The sequence below is a fragment of the Vidua macroura genome, chromosome 2, assembly GCF_024509145.1.
Source record: "Vidua macroura isolate BioBank_ID:100142 chromosome 2, ASM2450914v1, whole genome shotgun sequence".
NCBI lineage: Eukaryota > Metazoa > Chordata > Aves > Passeriformes > Viduidae > Vidua > Vidua macroura.
In genome coordinates, this window is record NC_071572.1 from 15,140,799 (window position 1) to 15,157,609 (window position 16,811).

Consider the following 16,811-nt stretch of genomic DNA (forward strand, 5'->3'; position numbering starts at 1 on the left):
TCTGTACTAATTCTGAGAATGACTCAGCCTTAGTTATTAACCTGTTTTGCTCCTTCTGTCACAACAAGTTAAATCAAAAGCATTGCAAGGAACGTGCAATGAAGTTGGAAATATGAACCAAAGACAGCAAGAAGGGAACTCTGCTTTGAAGAAGTGTCTAATTAGCAAGAAGCACCCTCTGTGCTGCAGAAAAACATGAGAAAAATGCTTTCTATTTACCAATTTTGTATTTATGAAATGCAGTTGGAAATGACTGCAGTGATGAGGCACATGTGAGATGTATAACTGTAGGTAGGGCCTTGAAATCTGCCTTTGCTGTCAGAAGGACCTGGAAATGCATCTGTATCCTAAAGAGGAATCTAAAGGCAATGCTAAAGCCAGATTTGGTCAACACAACCAAACTCACTGGCTTCTCCCATTGCTGTTTTTTTCAAGAACTGGAATCAGACTTGCCTGTTCACCTCTTCCAAAGCCTGCTTCTGTCATGGAACAGCAGGAGTTGTGGGTGGCAGTAGGACAGAAAAGGACAGGGACCTTGCCCACAGCACCCTATCCCATGGCAGGCAAGAGAACCAACCAGGGTCAACCAGGGGCCCAATGACAGCCAACAAAATCCTTACTGAGGCAAGTCCAAGGACAAGCCAGGACATCATGTCAGGATCAGCATGTTAGGAAGCCAAGAAGAACAGGCTTACCTACAGCTGAGCTCAGCCAAGGACCAAGGGCGAGGACCTGAGCTGACAGGGAGCTCCTGGGCCTGCAGGCAGGCGGTACCTGAGTTGAACTTCAAATTTAGATGGGTGCTACTGTTCCTGCAGCCTGAGGGTTTTTGGGCTCTGTGATGGCTCTTCAGTGGGAGTAAGAAAGTAGGGATGGTGCAATACTCTACAGTGTTTTCCTCCCCACAAACCAGGCAGCTGTGAGTGAGCTCCTTGTAATCTAATGTCTCAGCCTCTTTCAAATGCAGTCTAATATGCTAGAAAAGAACCCTTTTTTCTACAGAATTCATGAGTTTGGGGAGGAGTTGAAAGATGTCTTGTTTTTGTCTGCTCTGTATTGCAAATGCTGTTCTAGTTATAATAGTCTCTGACACACAATGCTATAGTTAGATCTATACAAAACCTGCCACTCCTGTCCATTAATTTTCAGCTGTTCATGTTTTTTATGCTTGTGGTCTGCCAGAATGAGTGCATAGTCCAGAAAGCATGTTATGGTATATGAAACTCTATATAGTGTAGATGAAAAAAGTGATAAGGGATAATACATTTATATCATAATTACATATCCAGGAAGAAGGTTAGAAATACATGTGTAATGTTCACTTTAATGTAAGATAATTTATTCTAATGAGACTCACATAAATCATTATTTTAAGATTGTAATCTCTTTATTCTTATACTACTTAGTCACACATCCCAGCCTTTCTTAACGTTACAAGTGCTAGTTACTGGAGTTACATAAATAATGAATAGCATTCATGTGTAGTTTTGTATTTCCTAGGAATCTGTTCTCTTTATGTGCACCTATGTTCAATGAATATCAGGTATTCCACTTTACCAGAACTGACTTCAGGGTTATCACTTCACCTGAAGTGTGCAACAGCCAGATGAGCAATGGGCTGCATTGCTGCTGTGCATTGCCATTGCCACAAGTGCAGTTTGTGAAAAGCTGCAGGGGCTGAGTTTGGAGTCTAGAGTCTGTTGTGTTGTTGCTGAAAAAAGCACTAACTCAAACAGTGTTGCTGACAATATAATGGTTTGATCAGTTCTGTCTCTTTCAGTAGTACACAGCCTTACCTTTGTATATACTGCTATTTGTGCTTTTTTGGAAAATCAGGTACAATTAGAAAAAGACCATGGTTGGCAAGGTGGTATTCAGATGAAAGCAGCACACTGTAGCTCATTATGATTTCTACAAACAGAGAGCAGCCATAGCTTTGGTTTAGATGTTGAGAAGGACTGCAGAAACAGTAAAGTTGGCAGAATTCTTTTGGAATGGTTATTACTAAAATCATTGGTTTAGGCAGTCCACAATTTCCTATCTCTCACCTAGACCTTAGCCAGTGTTATTGGTTTATTTTAATGAGAATTTTCTGTAATCATGTACACTTCCATGTCAGTTCCATGCATTTTTAAGTTCTGATTGCATCCAGGTGGTTCTTTTCAGTATTGTGCAAAACAGCTGATACTTCTCTGTAGACAGAGACAAGAAAGAATGAGAAATGTGAAGATGGAGTTTGATTCCAAGCTGTGTAACATCTGGCCTTGTTTGATTTTTGTTTTTCCTCATCAGGACAGCTGCAAAGACTTATCCTCAGTCTCCTAAAAATACCAAACAATATCCAGCTTCTCCTGTGAAGCATCGTGCCGCTTCCAATATCAGCCAGGAAACACCTAAAAAGAAAGCAGACAAGGAGAAAGAAAATGTCAGTCACCTGAAGTCCCCAGGAGCACGCACTGATGACGTGGGCCAGGTGGCTCCTGAGAAGCATGTGCCTTCTGCTGGAAAGGCTGAGAACAATGAAGGTGAGCCTTACTGCAAGATGCTAGTGCAGGGTATGATGGGTCCATGAGACTTTTAAATGGTGGTGAGCTGTTCTTTTCATGAAGCTGCTCAGTCACAGGCTTATGAGAATGTGTAAAGATACATGCTAGAACCTGTGAATTAGTTTTCACCAATATACCAAAAGCCAAATATACCAATTGTTAATGAAGATGTGAAAATGCTGACATCCAGGGATGCCCTTATCTATTCCATCCTCTTTCTGCTGAAAATGCTAAAATGTGCTTTTAAAAAGGTGTCTTGCCACTCTGAACCAGGCCCATTTCAGCCTCTGTATGAACCTGGGAATGCTGAGCACTCTCTTTGTTCCCTGCCTGACTTTCCACCCTTGGTTATCTTCTCCTAGGGAAGATCACAGCAGGAACAAGTGATGCAGAAGAAGCTGCAAAAATTCTAGCTGAAAAAAGACGACAGGCCCGCCTGCAAAAAGAACAAGAGGAAAAGGAGAAACAGGAAAGAGAAGAACGAGAAAGGTCTCTCTGTTGCTTTGTGAAAGTTATAACCTAATAATTTAACCCGTATCACTGAAGATGCTTGAAACTGTGGTACTTTTGGAATCAAACTGGAGCTTATATGTATTTGTTAATTTCTTTCATTTCAGACTCATATTCCATTAGTGTCTTTTGCAGTCTCTGTGATTAGTGAAGTTAAAAAATAATAATTTGGCCTCTTCAAGAACCCTGAATAAACTATTACTTTTCCAAATACTTCAGGCATGTCCTTGCTGAAGTGTACTGCACACTGCAGTCTGGACATACCTGAGGTATTTTACATTGTAAAAAATATTTTAGGTGTCTTTAAATGAGCTAGATTGCGTAGCAGAAACGGTCTTGCAGCAGCAGAATATGCATTAAATGACAAAGCTTGAATCATTCATAATTAACCTGAAGTTCATCTTCCTGCCCAACTCTGCTGCAAGCATTGAGGGCTGAGTGTGGGCAGAATGAAGGTTGTTGTCTGAGCAGTGAAGCTGTGGCTTTGTTCTGGGAACAGGCTTTTGGTGGTTCTCCACATGGGATGCTGGTTGCAAGTGTCAGCAAATCATGCACTTCCTTCAACCCCCTCATAGTAAATCACTAATTCTGCATGTCTAGATTCAGCTTTGGGTTTTCTTACTACAGACACGGTGGATGGGGTTGAAGTGCGGAACAGAACTTTCCCGCTAGTTAAAGTTAGAAAGGGGTGTGTTTATCGACAGCGCCAGACACATGGGGAGTCATGTCCCAGAGACATGTGCAAAGAATCACAGGCTCCTGCTCTCTATTTATCTAAAAGGCCTAGTCATATAATTCCCAAAATGCCTAATACATATTCATTACCTAACCCCACCCACCCTGTTTCATATTAAAATGTTGTATTATAACGAGTCCAAGGTTCCTTCACGCTTACATAATCTTTCACTTCAAATGGGTCAGTGAGTTTTGAAATAGGTCGTGGTCTTCTGAGGTCAAAGTGACCTTTTACTTATGCCTTGTTGGCAGGTTTTGGACCCCTTGGCTATAGCTCAGGTTTTGGGGCCCAGGTGCAGGCTACAGCCCTCTTCTTTCTCACAATTAAATTTATATCCCATCCTGCTACTTTAAAGATAGTAAAGACAGGCAGATGATGTATCACTCTAGCCATAACTACTTTATCTGCTAATAATTAACTATCCCTTATTATTTCTACTCTTCTTGCTATACTCTTAATTGTTTCTATCCCCCCTAACTAAATCTAGTTACACTTTTAACTCTTTCAGTTTCTTTAAACCCTTGATTAAGGGTGGGAGTGGAATGTCCAGCTCCTGCCATTTTGGCCCTGATAGAATGATAAGAATGATCACTCAAAAAACAATTCTTAAGGAGCATGTTGTCCCTCAGTGGGCCAGGGAACAACACAGGTGGACTTTAGACCCACTCCTTCCAGTATTCCACTGTGTTTTGTGGAATTTGCTGCTACTCATCTTATCTGTTTATCTTCAGATGAAGCAAAGGATAAAAGAACTTGCTTGTTTATAGACACCAGCATCCTGGGTATCAAGTACATGGGAAGAGGGTTGTCTTTGTTCTTGAAACTTAATTTTATTATTGACACTCTAATTGAAATTAGAACAGGAATGTTTTCTTTGATCACACATGTTTTTTTTCAATGGAAATTATAACTTCTATGAAATATTTTAGGCATTTAAAATAAGATTGGAGTAAAAGCTTGATAGCAACCTGAATTCCGAGCATGTGCGCAATGTCTTCACTGTATCCTGGCATCTTTCGTGAAAATATGTGCTGATGTATGTGTTACCAGCTACTGAGGTACGTTCAATAGGATTCATGCTAAACAAAGATGAAGCCTTTTAAACCTCCTGTTACATTTTTTGCAGGCTTGAAAGAGAAGAGCAGAAAAGAAAGGCAGAAGAAGAAAGACTGCGTCTGGAAGAAGAAGCTCGTAAGAAGGAGGAGGAAAGAAAACGTGAAGAAGAGGCAGCTAGAAAAAAGGCAGAAGAGGAAGCCAGAAGAAGAGCTGAGGAAGAACAAATGCTAAAAGAAAAGCAAGAAAAAGAGCTCCAAGCCAAACTTGAGAAACAGGTATCATCTCAAACAGAAATGTGAAATTTTTATACATGTAAAAGAATACTTCTTAATACTTGGTAGTCTGCCTGAAATAAATAATGGCCCTAACATATTTTACACATTTTGATTAGAGGGAAGAAGCAGAAATCAAAGCCCGTGAGGCAGCTGAACAGCTTCGTCTTGAAAGGGAACAAATCATGCAGCAAATTGAGCAAGAAAGGCTGGAGCGGAAGAAGGTGAGTATTTGCATCTCAGGATAATTATTTCATTTCTTGTTTAAATACATAACCCAGGAAGCACCCAGTAGTATCTAACAACATAATCTGGAGGGATTAGAGGTGAATGGTTATGGCAAACATAGTATTTGTTACTTGCTTGTTAGGGGAACATGGACATCAACATTTGTAACAGAGTGGAATTGCCTGAGGCAAATTACTTTCTCCTAGGCACTGAGCAAACACAGAGCCAGCCTCTACCTGAAAAGTTAAATGCCTGAGACAAACAAGGAATGGCATGCTAAGGCAAATGTCAATTGCTGTCCAACCCAGGACATCACTAACTACTGAGAAACATGAGTGACTTTGTTTAAAACTTACTCACCAAAAGCTCTGTGTCATTAATTGAGAAAGTTTGTGATTAATAAACAGCTTTTCCCCCACCTGACTGTCTCTGGTTGCGTTATGCAGAGGAACAGGATTGTCTGGCTACTGCTGCACATGGAAATGGCTGAAGCTGCATAAAGTAGCTTTGTTTACAGCTGTGTGGCAGGAAAGAGAACAGCTGCAGAACCCCTGTCTGGTTACAAAGGGTCATCTATCCATATATGTTATTCCAATATATTTTAAACTGTTCACCACTGAACTGGAGGCATGTTGCAGTTGTAGATTAGAATATCAAACCAAAGTGTTTTGCATCTCAAAGAGCATTTCCTTTTTAATGAAGAAAGTAGGAAAACAAAAGTATTTTAGAATAATGCCTTACACATTTCTAGCAAGGATAACTTCAGATATTTCATTTTGCTCTTCTATTCCTAAAAGGCTAACTATTTTTAAAGGAACTGTTTGGAAATAGTTGGAAAAGAAACTAGATTAAAGTAACCACTGTTGGTTTTAAACAAATATCTTATTCCAGAACTGAGCATAACTCATAGCTGAAACACATGGTATTAAAATGCTTGTTTCTAAAGTGCATCTGCTGAGAAAGTCATGTTCTGTAAGGACTGATAGGTTAAAGCCAGCTGCAAGATGTTTTCTATCTTTAATTTTCTTTATTTTTCTTATTTGTTCTCCCTTTTCCAAGACAGGCAGAGAGGATGTCATGACAGTAAAGAAAAGTTTCTTTGTCTTTTTTCCTCTGTCTCTTGTGGTACTTATTCTCTCTGCCATCTCATCCTGAAATTTATTTTCATTTATAGAGAATAGATGAAATAATGAAGAGAACAAGGAAGAGTGAAACCCCAGAAATAAAGGTACAAAACTGTATGTGGGTGCAGATTTTTTTATTTTGTTTTATTATCATATGTGGAAATTAAATTCTAGGGTAGTACCGTGTTAGTAAGTATACTTAGGTACACTCTAGACCCAAATTTTAGATGCATTTCAAACTGAGAATGACTGTTGCTGTGTCACAGCCACTGCTACAGAGACACAGCTTTTATGCAGCCTTTGCAGGTAGGATAATTGTTCCCCTCACTACCTAGCAAGGGCCAACAGCCCATTCCTGCATGCTGGAGCTGTAATGTTTGCTGCTGTTGATGTGTCTTCCTGCTTTGTACCAGCCAGTGAATTAGTTACTGAGCTCTCTTTGTTACCCTTGTCAGGAATGTGGGATTGAAAAGAAGGCAGTTGTGTCCAGCCAAGAAGTGACAAGTTTTCATTTCTATTTTACTAAGGAAACTGTTTGTTCAGTTACTTTCAGAGAATGTTTTCTTTTTTTAATTTAAAAAAAAAATGCTATGCCTAATTAAAAAGGAAAAATAAGTCCTGTCTTGCTGTTGATGGTTGTTGTCACTCAGTGGCCCTGGGCAGTCCCACAAGTTTTGAGTCCAATCAGTTCCATGAAGATTAAAGTCCTCCCTCTAATACAGCTGAGTCATTACTTGATTTCAGAAGGAAGAGCCAAAACTGGAGATCCCATCAACTTTGAATGTGGAAAAGCAACCAAAGGCCCTTGTTCTCAACCAGCCAGGTAAAAATTGCCATATTTTTCTGACCTATTTTCATGGTTGAATCTCTTCAGATTTTTTTGATCTGAGGCAGAGCACTGTGTATTATCAGAAGTTCTTTGCTTTCATCACAGAAAGAACAGCTGTATTTGCATCAGTGACAAGTGTTAGAAACTGAGACAGCTTTGCTTTGCCACTTAAGCAAAAGCAGAATAAAGTTTCTCCTCAATTTTAGTACCTGATATAGCATTTTTTGTAAATAAAAAGTTTTAGTCTGCCAATGTGGGTTTTTGGTTTGATTGCTGCAACCTACCTTCAAATTTTGTAGGTAGAAAAGCTATGCACACAACCAAGCCTTTTATAGTATGACTCTAAATCTTACATTTAATTTGACTTCATAAAAAGCCCCATATGTATTTAAAGGATTATTAAATAAAATATATCTGACATTATCTATATTTTGTTTACTTTACCCAGGCTAAGGTTTTTAATACATGACATAAAAGAACATTCTCTTCCTGTTTCCTCAAATTTAAAAGATGCAGCATAAAGAAGTTTTGGAGTGGAATAGAGGAATGAGAGTACAGTATGATGAGTCATGGATTAAACTTAGTCTACTGCACTGTCAGTCTTCCTTTCTACTCAATCTAGAACTTAAAACTATTTAAATAATAAAGTTTCTACTGTCATAATTCCTAACTTTCTTTTATAGAGATCAATGGACTGGCAACCTGCCTGAAAAATACAAGCTTAGAAAGTGCTGCTTCTGTAATCCCTTCCCAAGATGTAGTTGCTAATGGACTGAAGTCAGTTTCAGGACTTATTCAGCTGGAAGCTGTTGATGGGAAATCTAACAGCATGGAAGATTCAACAGATGAGGTTCAGTCCATGGATGTGAGGTACAGACTGGATCTACCTATAGGGTTGTGGAATTCATGTGAGACACAGGATTTTGGGTTTTGTTTGTTAATACTTTACTACTTTCCTTCTCACATCCCCCCACAGTGGCAGCTGGGTGTGCACTGGGTGTGTTCTGCTCCCACCAGGATGCTCCTGGGTGTTTGACACAAGAGCCACAAAACCTCATCTCACTCTCACGTATGTGGGGGAGGGAACTCTGAAATCCTTCCACAGTCCTTACTTATGGATTCCATGCAAGTTTGCCCAAACCTTTCAGACAGATTTGCGAAAGCAGCTACTGTAGATACTGTTCTGATGTCACTATTTTTTAATTTGGCTGCATAGCTGCAATTCATGAGCATTTCTGCCTCCATACAAAAAGAATAAAGAAAATAATGGATTTAGAATTTTAAGTACTTAACGAGTAGAAATGTATGGAAATCAGTAAATAACTTTGTGGTTTTAAATATTCTCACATTTTGATGGAAGGATGTGCAGAAAAGAAGGATTTTAAATTTTAATTTAAGTTTTTTTATTTACATATATATAGATATATATATGGGCAGTTAATTTAAGTCTGCTAAGTCAAAGCTAGATCTGAATTTTAAACATGGAATTTTAATACTGTTCTTTCTTAATCAGTAAGCCAGTTGAACCTCTTATACTGTCTCGGTATTTCCAGTAAATAAGCATAAATATATAGGAAATGCGCTGCTGGGACCAACCAGAAGATTGTGTACCCCATTATTTGGTCTCAGAGAGTATCAGTAAGAAAAACGAGTGACAGAGAGCACATGAGCCTACCACTTCCTGCAATCCAAGGTCACTGAAGTGTAGCCTTAGGGATACTGAGGGCACAAGTTTGCCTTGGCCTTTTAAGTGGCCACTGGTTAACATGTTGCCCATGTGTTTATCCAACTCTTTTTTTGTTGTTTTTTACCAGCTCTTTGTGCCTAGGACCTCACCTGGAAGCAGTCTGTACAGTACAGTCTCACTGGTGGATTATGTTCTTTGATCCCTCTTAAACCCAGTTTCTTATTTGTGGCATTGGACACCCCTTACATTTTGTGTGTAGGACTTCATGCACGATAATTTTGCCCTCAAAGCATCCACCACCACATCATTGTTTAAGAAATGTCTGTGAAAGCTTTCCTCTGCCTTCTCCAAGTGAAATGCACTAGCCTTGCTAGTCTCAGTAAAGCAGCTCGTTGCAGCATTTCTTAAGTTTAATTATGGGATTTCTATGTCTGAAGTATATAATAAAGTTTTAAGAAATAACTTCTTATTTAAGTTTTGGAATGTATGTGCTTTAAGTGTTTGCAGGATCAGGACAGTAATGTGAAAGATGCAATAAACATTTAGGTAAAGGAATGGTGCAGGGACTGAAATAATGATCCTTAAACTCAGTTCAGTAAACTATCAGACAGGTGGGTTTAGGAGATGAATGCTCATGTTACACAGCTACCACAAACCGTAATCATTAAGGGCTAGGTTAGGTTTGACCTTCTATCCTGAGCAGGGCAGTATCTTTCTTTTCTTTGGATTAGGACATTCTCTAGGTAAAAGCTTGCTGCAGCTGCCTTAAGATGAGTAGTAGTTTCTGAACAGTCAGAGGTTTAACTTGACTCTTGCTTAATGAAAAGTTATAGACCTCTTATTCTGTGTCTTTCTTCCTTTATCTTTCGTATAGCCCGGTTTCAAAAGAAGAACTTATCTCTATCCCTGAATATTCACCCATGAATGAACTCATGCCAGGTGTTTCTTTGGACCAAAATGGGACAAGTAATGCCAAGGCTCTTGAAGACCTCTTGGATTTCACAGGCCAAGCTACCTACTCCAAGATGTCCAGTGATACCCTTAGCCTAGATGACTGTAACAAAAACTTGATTGAGGGATTTAACAGCCCAGGACAAGAAAATACACTTAATTCTATCTGTTGACAGCCTTGCTTTTCAGCAGAACAGATACAGGTACAGTACTGCGATAAACATCTTATGATAAATTGCTGTGATTACTTGCTAGCTTCCCAGAATATTGCAGCAGTACATGGCAGTGTGGGGAGAGAAAGAAAGCTGTTCTCCTAGGTATTTAAATTCAACATAATCTTTGAGATTTGCAGCTGCCTGTAAATTGGCATCATATGCAAACTGACTGTATCATAGCAACGAGTATCTGGTAAATGGAAACATTTCCTTTAGGCACCCAGAATTTCTTCATTAATACAATACCTTTCCTGTATATATTTGGAGCCTATTTGCATGAAGAAAAGAGTTAAAAGTGGGGCCAGTCTAGGCCATGGTAGTTATTGCTGCTTACTCTTTTCTCTGCTGCTGTAGAACTTGCAGTGTAGAATCACATACCCTGAAAAGCCAGCATAGTAAAAACCCATAGTAGGTTTCAGTGACAGTTTCAAAGTACAAAGCCATAGTCAGGTTTTTTGGAAGAGTATATTCTCTAAATTGTAAAACTGAGGTCATCTAACTTGTGTAGCTGACTTGATATTCTTCTCTCTCTTTTTAATTGACAGAGGTAACAGTTTCTGGAGGATATATATCCCTGTGATGCTACTGGCAGTAAAATATGAGCTTGTCACTTGAAAAAGCTTCTGCAGTCCTTGAACACTGGATTTCAAATAATCAGAGCTGAATATAACTTGTCTTCCCAGGGAATATGTTGAATAACTGGCTGCTTTTGGTAGAAACCAATGATCTAGAGCCTTGATGTTTCAGGGAAGACAGAGCGTGCATTAGAATTTGAGCTTTAGCTGCTAATAAAGCACTTATTTCTTCTTTAATTTAAAATTCATCTCAACACTTCACTGTGATTTTTACCTGTGCATTTTATTTTAAAATAATTATTTCCTAAGCTTGATCATACATGCATTTAGACATCTTTTTCTTGTAAATAATGATGGGGTTTGCCCACAGTGCATTGAAACAAAATAATATACTGTACTTTAGTTTGGTGCCTATCTTTTTTTGTCTTTAATAAGGAGTTATTGGCAACTTTCATGAGGTGTGTAATTGAAAGCTGTAGCTGAAGAGGCTTGAAAAACCTCAGCTGCTGGAATCAAAAGAGCCTTCTTATTGACTGTGGAATATGGGAACTATCCCTTTATGATTATGTTGACACTTCTAGTCACTAGTGGCACTTACCAGTTAATATTAATTAGTCTGGGAGCAACTATCAACTGTGTTTGAAATCATATTTGTGTAACACTTGTAAGCAAAGTAGGCCAAATGCCAAGTATAACCCCTTAATATATGTGTAGTATAGCTGTGGTAGATCTGAGTGAGCGGTCAGGAGGGTGACACATTAACCTTTGAATATGCAGACACTTGATTGATACCAGCAGGCTTTCTGTCACACAGAGAAGTATTTTGTCTTCATGTAGGCACAACAAAATGGGATTTGGTCAGCAGAAAAACAATATGTGAGTGTCAGAAACACAAAGGCCAGAATGCATGCCAGGAGCACTGGGCGCCCTTAATGTTCTGTAAACATCTGTATGGAACAGTCCACGTCAAAATGTACAAGGTCAGGACGTCATGTGCTGTACAGTGTTAACTTTATTTCTGTTGGTGAACCTTTATGCTAGATCAGGTGCTGCTTTGAAGGCATTTTGTCCAGTCTCTTAAAAGAATAAATTATAAATACAAATCTCTTTGGACACTAACACAGAAGGTGTGAAAACTTGAGGGGGGAGGGGGTGTTTGGCTTTTTTTCCTTTTTTTTTTTTTTCCATGTGTAAGAGTTCACAGCATTAGATTGACCTCAGTTGTAGCACCATTCTTGTGTTCTTAAAAGTCAGCAGTGGGAAAGTAACCAGTGACATGATGTGCAATGCCTAAAGAAATCATACCTACAACAACCCAGCTCTATTTATGTTAGTGTACTTCAAAGAAATACTTTCTTTTGACTGTGCAGTAAGCTGTAGCATGGTACTGTGTCTTCCAAATTAGTCCTTCATCTATTTCCTAAATACTAAACAGAAACAGTTTGTTTTGCTGTAATACACTGTGTTTGGCAAATGTCATATTATATTTTATTATGGTGTCATTGTATAACCTGTAGATTTCTGTATTTGCATGACCTGTATAGCATGTATAAAGGTGAAATACATTTTCATTTATGAATCTGACTTGTTTCTTAGCACTTTTTATTCCCACAACAGTATGACTGATTTAAAAATGCATGTATGTTTATTTGTTCTGAGGTATTTTCTGAAGGAGGGTATAATACTGAATGAAGGAGTGGTTGTCAAAATCTCAGAATATTTCACCATTGTTCCCATTGCCACATATTCATTTGCTTTCTGAGGTCCTGCCAAGTGCAGGCTGGTGGCTGAAGAGCTTTAAGGTGAGGCACCATATGGTGGCATCCAGAGGACTGGTGACATATAGGGCCAGTTTGCAGCCTCTGCTCTCTGGCAAAGAAAATAAGCAAAAGAAAACTTGAGAGCTGTGGTAAGTAGACACTGTTCTGTTTAGTGTGCAAGAGCTGTTCTGTAAGAGTACCCATGACATAAATGCTGAACTTCTCTTCAAGCTGTGTGCATGCACTCCTGCTTGGAAAGCGACCAGCCTGGAGCTGCTGATAATTCTCTAGTGAAATGCTGAGGAGATTTTTTTAATATATTTTTTAAACCATCACTTCAGTCAAAATTGCAAATGAGACAATCTGATTTTATGATTAAGTATATTAATACTTTCCATGGTGACGGTTCATTTTATTTGTATTGACTCCCGAAACATTCATGTTATTTGTCCACTCGATTATTTACTAAGATTGAAGGAAACAAGATGAGTATTTGTGAAGAAATTGCGTATTTACCTTTCTATTTGCTTTCAAATGTAACTTTTCAAATCTGGCTGAATATCTGGAAGAGGTTCTCTCAGCTGAGAGGTTAAATTGCTTCTTTTTGCTTTTGCTGATGTAACTTCTTCATAGCAGCACCATGCCAGTGTTTGCTGCTGTGAATCAAGACTGTGCAATGAGCTTTACTTTGAATTTGTCAGTGGTCTTGCAACTGCAGCGAAGGACCACTAGTGATTCACACAAGTCCTTGATAGAGCTTTTCTGCTGTTATTTTATGTAACTATTAGTAAGGTTTTAATAGATAACACCTGTGAGGTAACTGGACGTCAGAGTAGCTTTCTGATTAGCTTCAGCACTTTACATGGTATTGCCCAGGGAAATGGCACCCAGAGCTTGCCTTGGACCACAGTGAAGGCTCTGAGCAGACCTCTTGTCTCCCCAGGGAGTTAATTTCAAAATAAAATTGCATCAGTGAGGGGTGGATCTGGACCCCCAGGCTGTATTTTCATCTGGTGATGAACAGCTAGAAGCAGGGGGCATCATCCTCTCTCCTTTAATTGTACAAATGAGATATGTGCAGAAAGCTGCAGAAATAGCACAGATTGCTACTCTGGCTGGCAGGGTGGGGATCTTCCCTCTGGCATAAAGAGAGCAGCACATTTCCCTGCTTCCCACCCCACCTCAGTCCTAGCTTGACAGCATCTACAGCTCAGGTGTGCCTGCCACCACCCCACTCCTGTTCCAGGCATTGTCAGTGTGGCACTGCAGCTCTTCTACTGCCCAAGGTGGCACAGTGGCTTTCAGCATTGATCACACTGTTTGGAGAAGCCCGAGATCCCAGGAAAACTGGGCTTCAGTGCTGCACAGCAGCCTGGAAACCCTAGAAGGAGACATCCTTCCCATTAAGATTTAAACTGTATTAAATTGTAGGTAGTTCAATATTCAAGAGCTGAAATCTAGACTCCGAAGTTTGTATCTTGTTTTCTCTGAGTCTGGGCTGTGTCCTGCATCACAGGGAGACTGTCCTGTAAGCAGCACAAATGAATCAGTGGTAATATGCTGCTCCTTTTCCTGATTTAGTGACCTGTGGGACTTCTGCCTTACTTCTCTCTTCTCCTTCCCTATTCAGGGAGGAAGAAGGTGGAAACTGAAAAAAAAGTCTCTTCATTTGCTTTCATTTCAGGATAATGTTGTTCAGGCTGTTGGTTGCCTCCAAAACCAGCATGAAGAGCGGTGGTTCACCTATGCTGCCACTGTTTATGGGTGTACAAAGAGACCTAAAGGGCCGATGTCAGTTATCTGGCATTGGGGATATTGATTTTCAGTATCAATATTAAATTCTGAAAAGTGTATTATTACTGCTGAGCCACTATGATAAAATCTGGAAAATATATTGTATATTATGACTGAATGCAATTTTGTCTGGATTTTTATTTTTAATCTTCAAGAAAGCAAGATTTAAATTCAATCTCTCCAGAATACATACACTTAAAAATAACAGAAAACTTTAAATATTCAGGTGCATTTTTGTTATTGCTGTTAGTGCAATAATGCCAGACCAGAACACGGTGAGTCAGAATGTTCATTTCTCCCCCACTTTTTTATCCTATCATTTATCATATCCTTATGATGTCCTACAGCTGAAGAGTAGGTGATGCTGTACACTCCAATTTAATGTGTCTGTTGAAAAATGTGAAGTGGAAAAGTCCTTAAAACTGCAGGCAGAAACGAAGAGGAATTATATTTAAACTTTTAAAACGATTACCTAAAGTATAAGAAAATGTTTCTTGATCACCAGAATTTTAGATACTTGTTTTCTTCCCAGTAGCCTTGTTTGCTCTGCAGATTCTATATGTTTTACAGCATTTTGATGATCCAAGACTGAACTTAGTAATGTTTTTAATCTAGTAGATTTGATGATTACCTGAGGCCTGCAATTTTCAGGATCAAAACAGAGGCTTTGGAAGATAGCGTGCCATGTTCACTTGGGAGCTTTATGAAAATAGATGTGTATCCTTGCTGTAATAAAGCCTCAATAATTTCCAGAGAAAAACCTACTATGATGCAGGAGAGATCCAAGGAATAGGAGGAGCAGTAAGCAATGAACTGCATGCTCTAGGAAGTCCTTTCTCTAAGAATAAGTTTTTAAAATAGTTACATAAATGGCTTAAACGAGCAGCTTTGCATATCACTTTAGATCTTGCTGTGCCCACAAGAATAACTTGAAGTCCACTGCAATTGTAAGTGATTGACATAGTACAATAATGGACCCAAGGATAAAATTGCATAACTGAAGAAAAAAATTAATGTGTGTAAGAGATGTTCAGAATCTGGGAAATTACTCTGTCAGTATCTTATGGTTTTTTTTTCTAGAAATAATAGCCTTTCTCACCAAATTCAGTAAGTAGCACAGTAAGCAGGAGTGGGGCAATACCTGTAATGCCATATTAACATGTACACACATCCCTTTTCAGAGTAACCTCTTTTAAAATACAGATGGCAGCATTGTATGAAATACCATTTTTAGCACCTTAAATATGCTAAGCTGTGGGGGTTTATACCACTAAATTCTATGGAGTAACTTCTAATTTTCCTGGTGTGAAATCTCAATCAGGAATAATTTTCACTCTTTTTTTTTTTTTTTTTCTTAAACCTCTTTTCAGTTGAAATACAGAAATTCAAACCAATACAAATTCTGGCCATTGCCTGCTGAAATGGGTTTGTTCTATTAGCTCCTGGACTAAAAGACTGCCCACACCACAGCTGGTAGAGAAACAGAAGTCCAAGGAGTCTTTCAAAGACTGATTGTGTGCAGTAGTATGTCAGGGACAGCACTGAAGCCCTGCTTGCATGGGCAACAGGTACAGTCCTGGTCAGACATGGCTAAAACTTCCCCAGCTGAAGACTGGGTCAGAAGTTCTTCCTTTCTGGCAATCAAAATTTGTATTTCTAACCTACAATTTTACCAGGTTAATTTATGCCAATGTTCTTGGACCAGTGCTGGGCTTTAGGGCAGGTATCCTGTAGCAAATGAAACTGCTGGTGGATTTAGCAAATAAATGAGCTGATGAATGGGTGAAGGTCACAGTCACTGAAGAATGCTAAGACACTTCACACATACTTATTATCACATAATTACTAATAAAATTCCTAAGGCAAATCAGTATCAGTCATGCCCACAATGTTGTCTCAAGCTGGACATTTTGAGATTTTCTCTCTCCTCAGTCAGACTTTCATCCTGCTATTTTACTGCAATTTCTTCTTCTTCTGTCATCTTTCCAAGACCTGGCTCTTGCACAAGCAAAGAATTGCTGCCTTTTTGCACGTCTGCCTTCCTCCTCAAATTCATCTGCTTTGGCCTCTTGGATGATAAGCTCAAAGCCTTTGTTTTTAAAATCCTCTTACTGCATTTATGTCACACATTGGTATTAGTTCATACACTGAGATTGTTTTCACTGGTATTTTGCCAACACCCTCCCAAATTCACACGGGCTGTATGCCCAGCAGCAACGGCACATTTTCATGTGTTGTTACAGGAAAGCCACGATAACCTTATAAATAAAACACTGGCTTTGTTACGTCATGAAAGCCCAGGCTTGCTGGAGGCTCTCTTTGAAGAGTAGTTCGGTGATGCTATCAGAGCCAAGTCATGCAGTTAGTCATCCTCTCACATTCCTTCAGGTTTTAATTAAACAATTACTTTCCAGCTTTCCTTAAAATTCAAGGCTAAAAAATGTAGGATGTATTTCCTCAATGAAGGAGGGAGTCGTTATCTGTTGCTTTGAGCCTAGACTGGAAAAAGTGTCACAGTTCCACAGAAA

General features: G+C 39.1%; 1 protein-coding gene across 4 annotated transcripts in view; it reads left to right on the forward strand.

Moving 5' to 3' along the window:
* MAP7D2 (MAP7 domain containing 2) overlaps positions 1-12,313 on the forward strand; it is an 81,465-nt gene extending 69,152 nt beyond the window's left edge. For all 4 annotated transcript variants that reach the window (XM_053971337.1, XM_053971338.1, XM_053971339.1 and 1 more), the window contains 9 exons: positions 2,293-2,525; positions 2,909-3,035; positions 4,919-5,123; positions 5,240-5,344; positions 6,523-6,576; positions 7,217-7,295; positions 7,985-8,171; positions 9,863-10,142; positions 10,700-12,313. In XM_053971337.1, coding sequence (XP_053827312.1) covers positions 2,293-2,525; positions 2,909-3,035; positions 4,919-5,123; positions 5,240-5,344; positions 6,523-6,576; positions 7,217-7,295; positions 7,985-8,171; positions 9,863-10,112 — 1,240 coding nt within the window. In that variant the 3' untranslated portion in view covers positions 10,113-10,142; positions 10,700-12,313. The remainder of the gene's footprint in view (positions 1-2,292; positions 2,526-2,908; positions 3,036-4,918; positions 5,124-5,239; positions 5,345-6,522; positions 6,577-7,216; positions 7,296-7,984; positions 8,172-9,862; positions 10,143-10,699) is intronic.
* Positions 12,314-16,811: the final 4,498 nt, after the last annotated feature.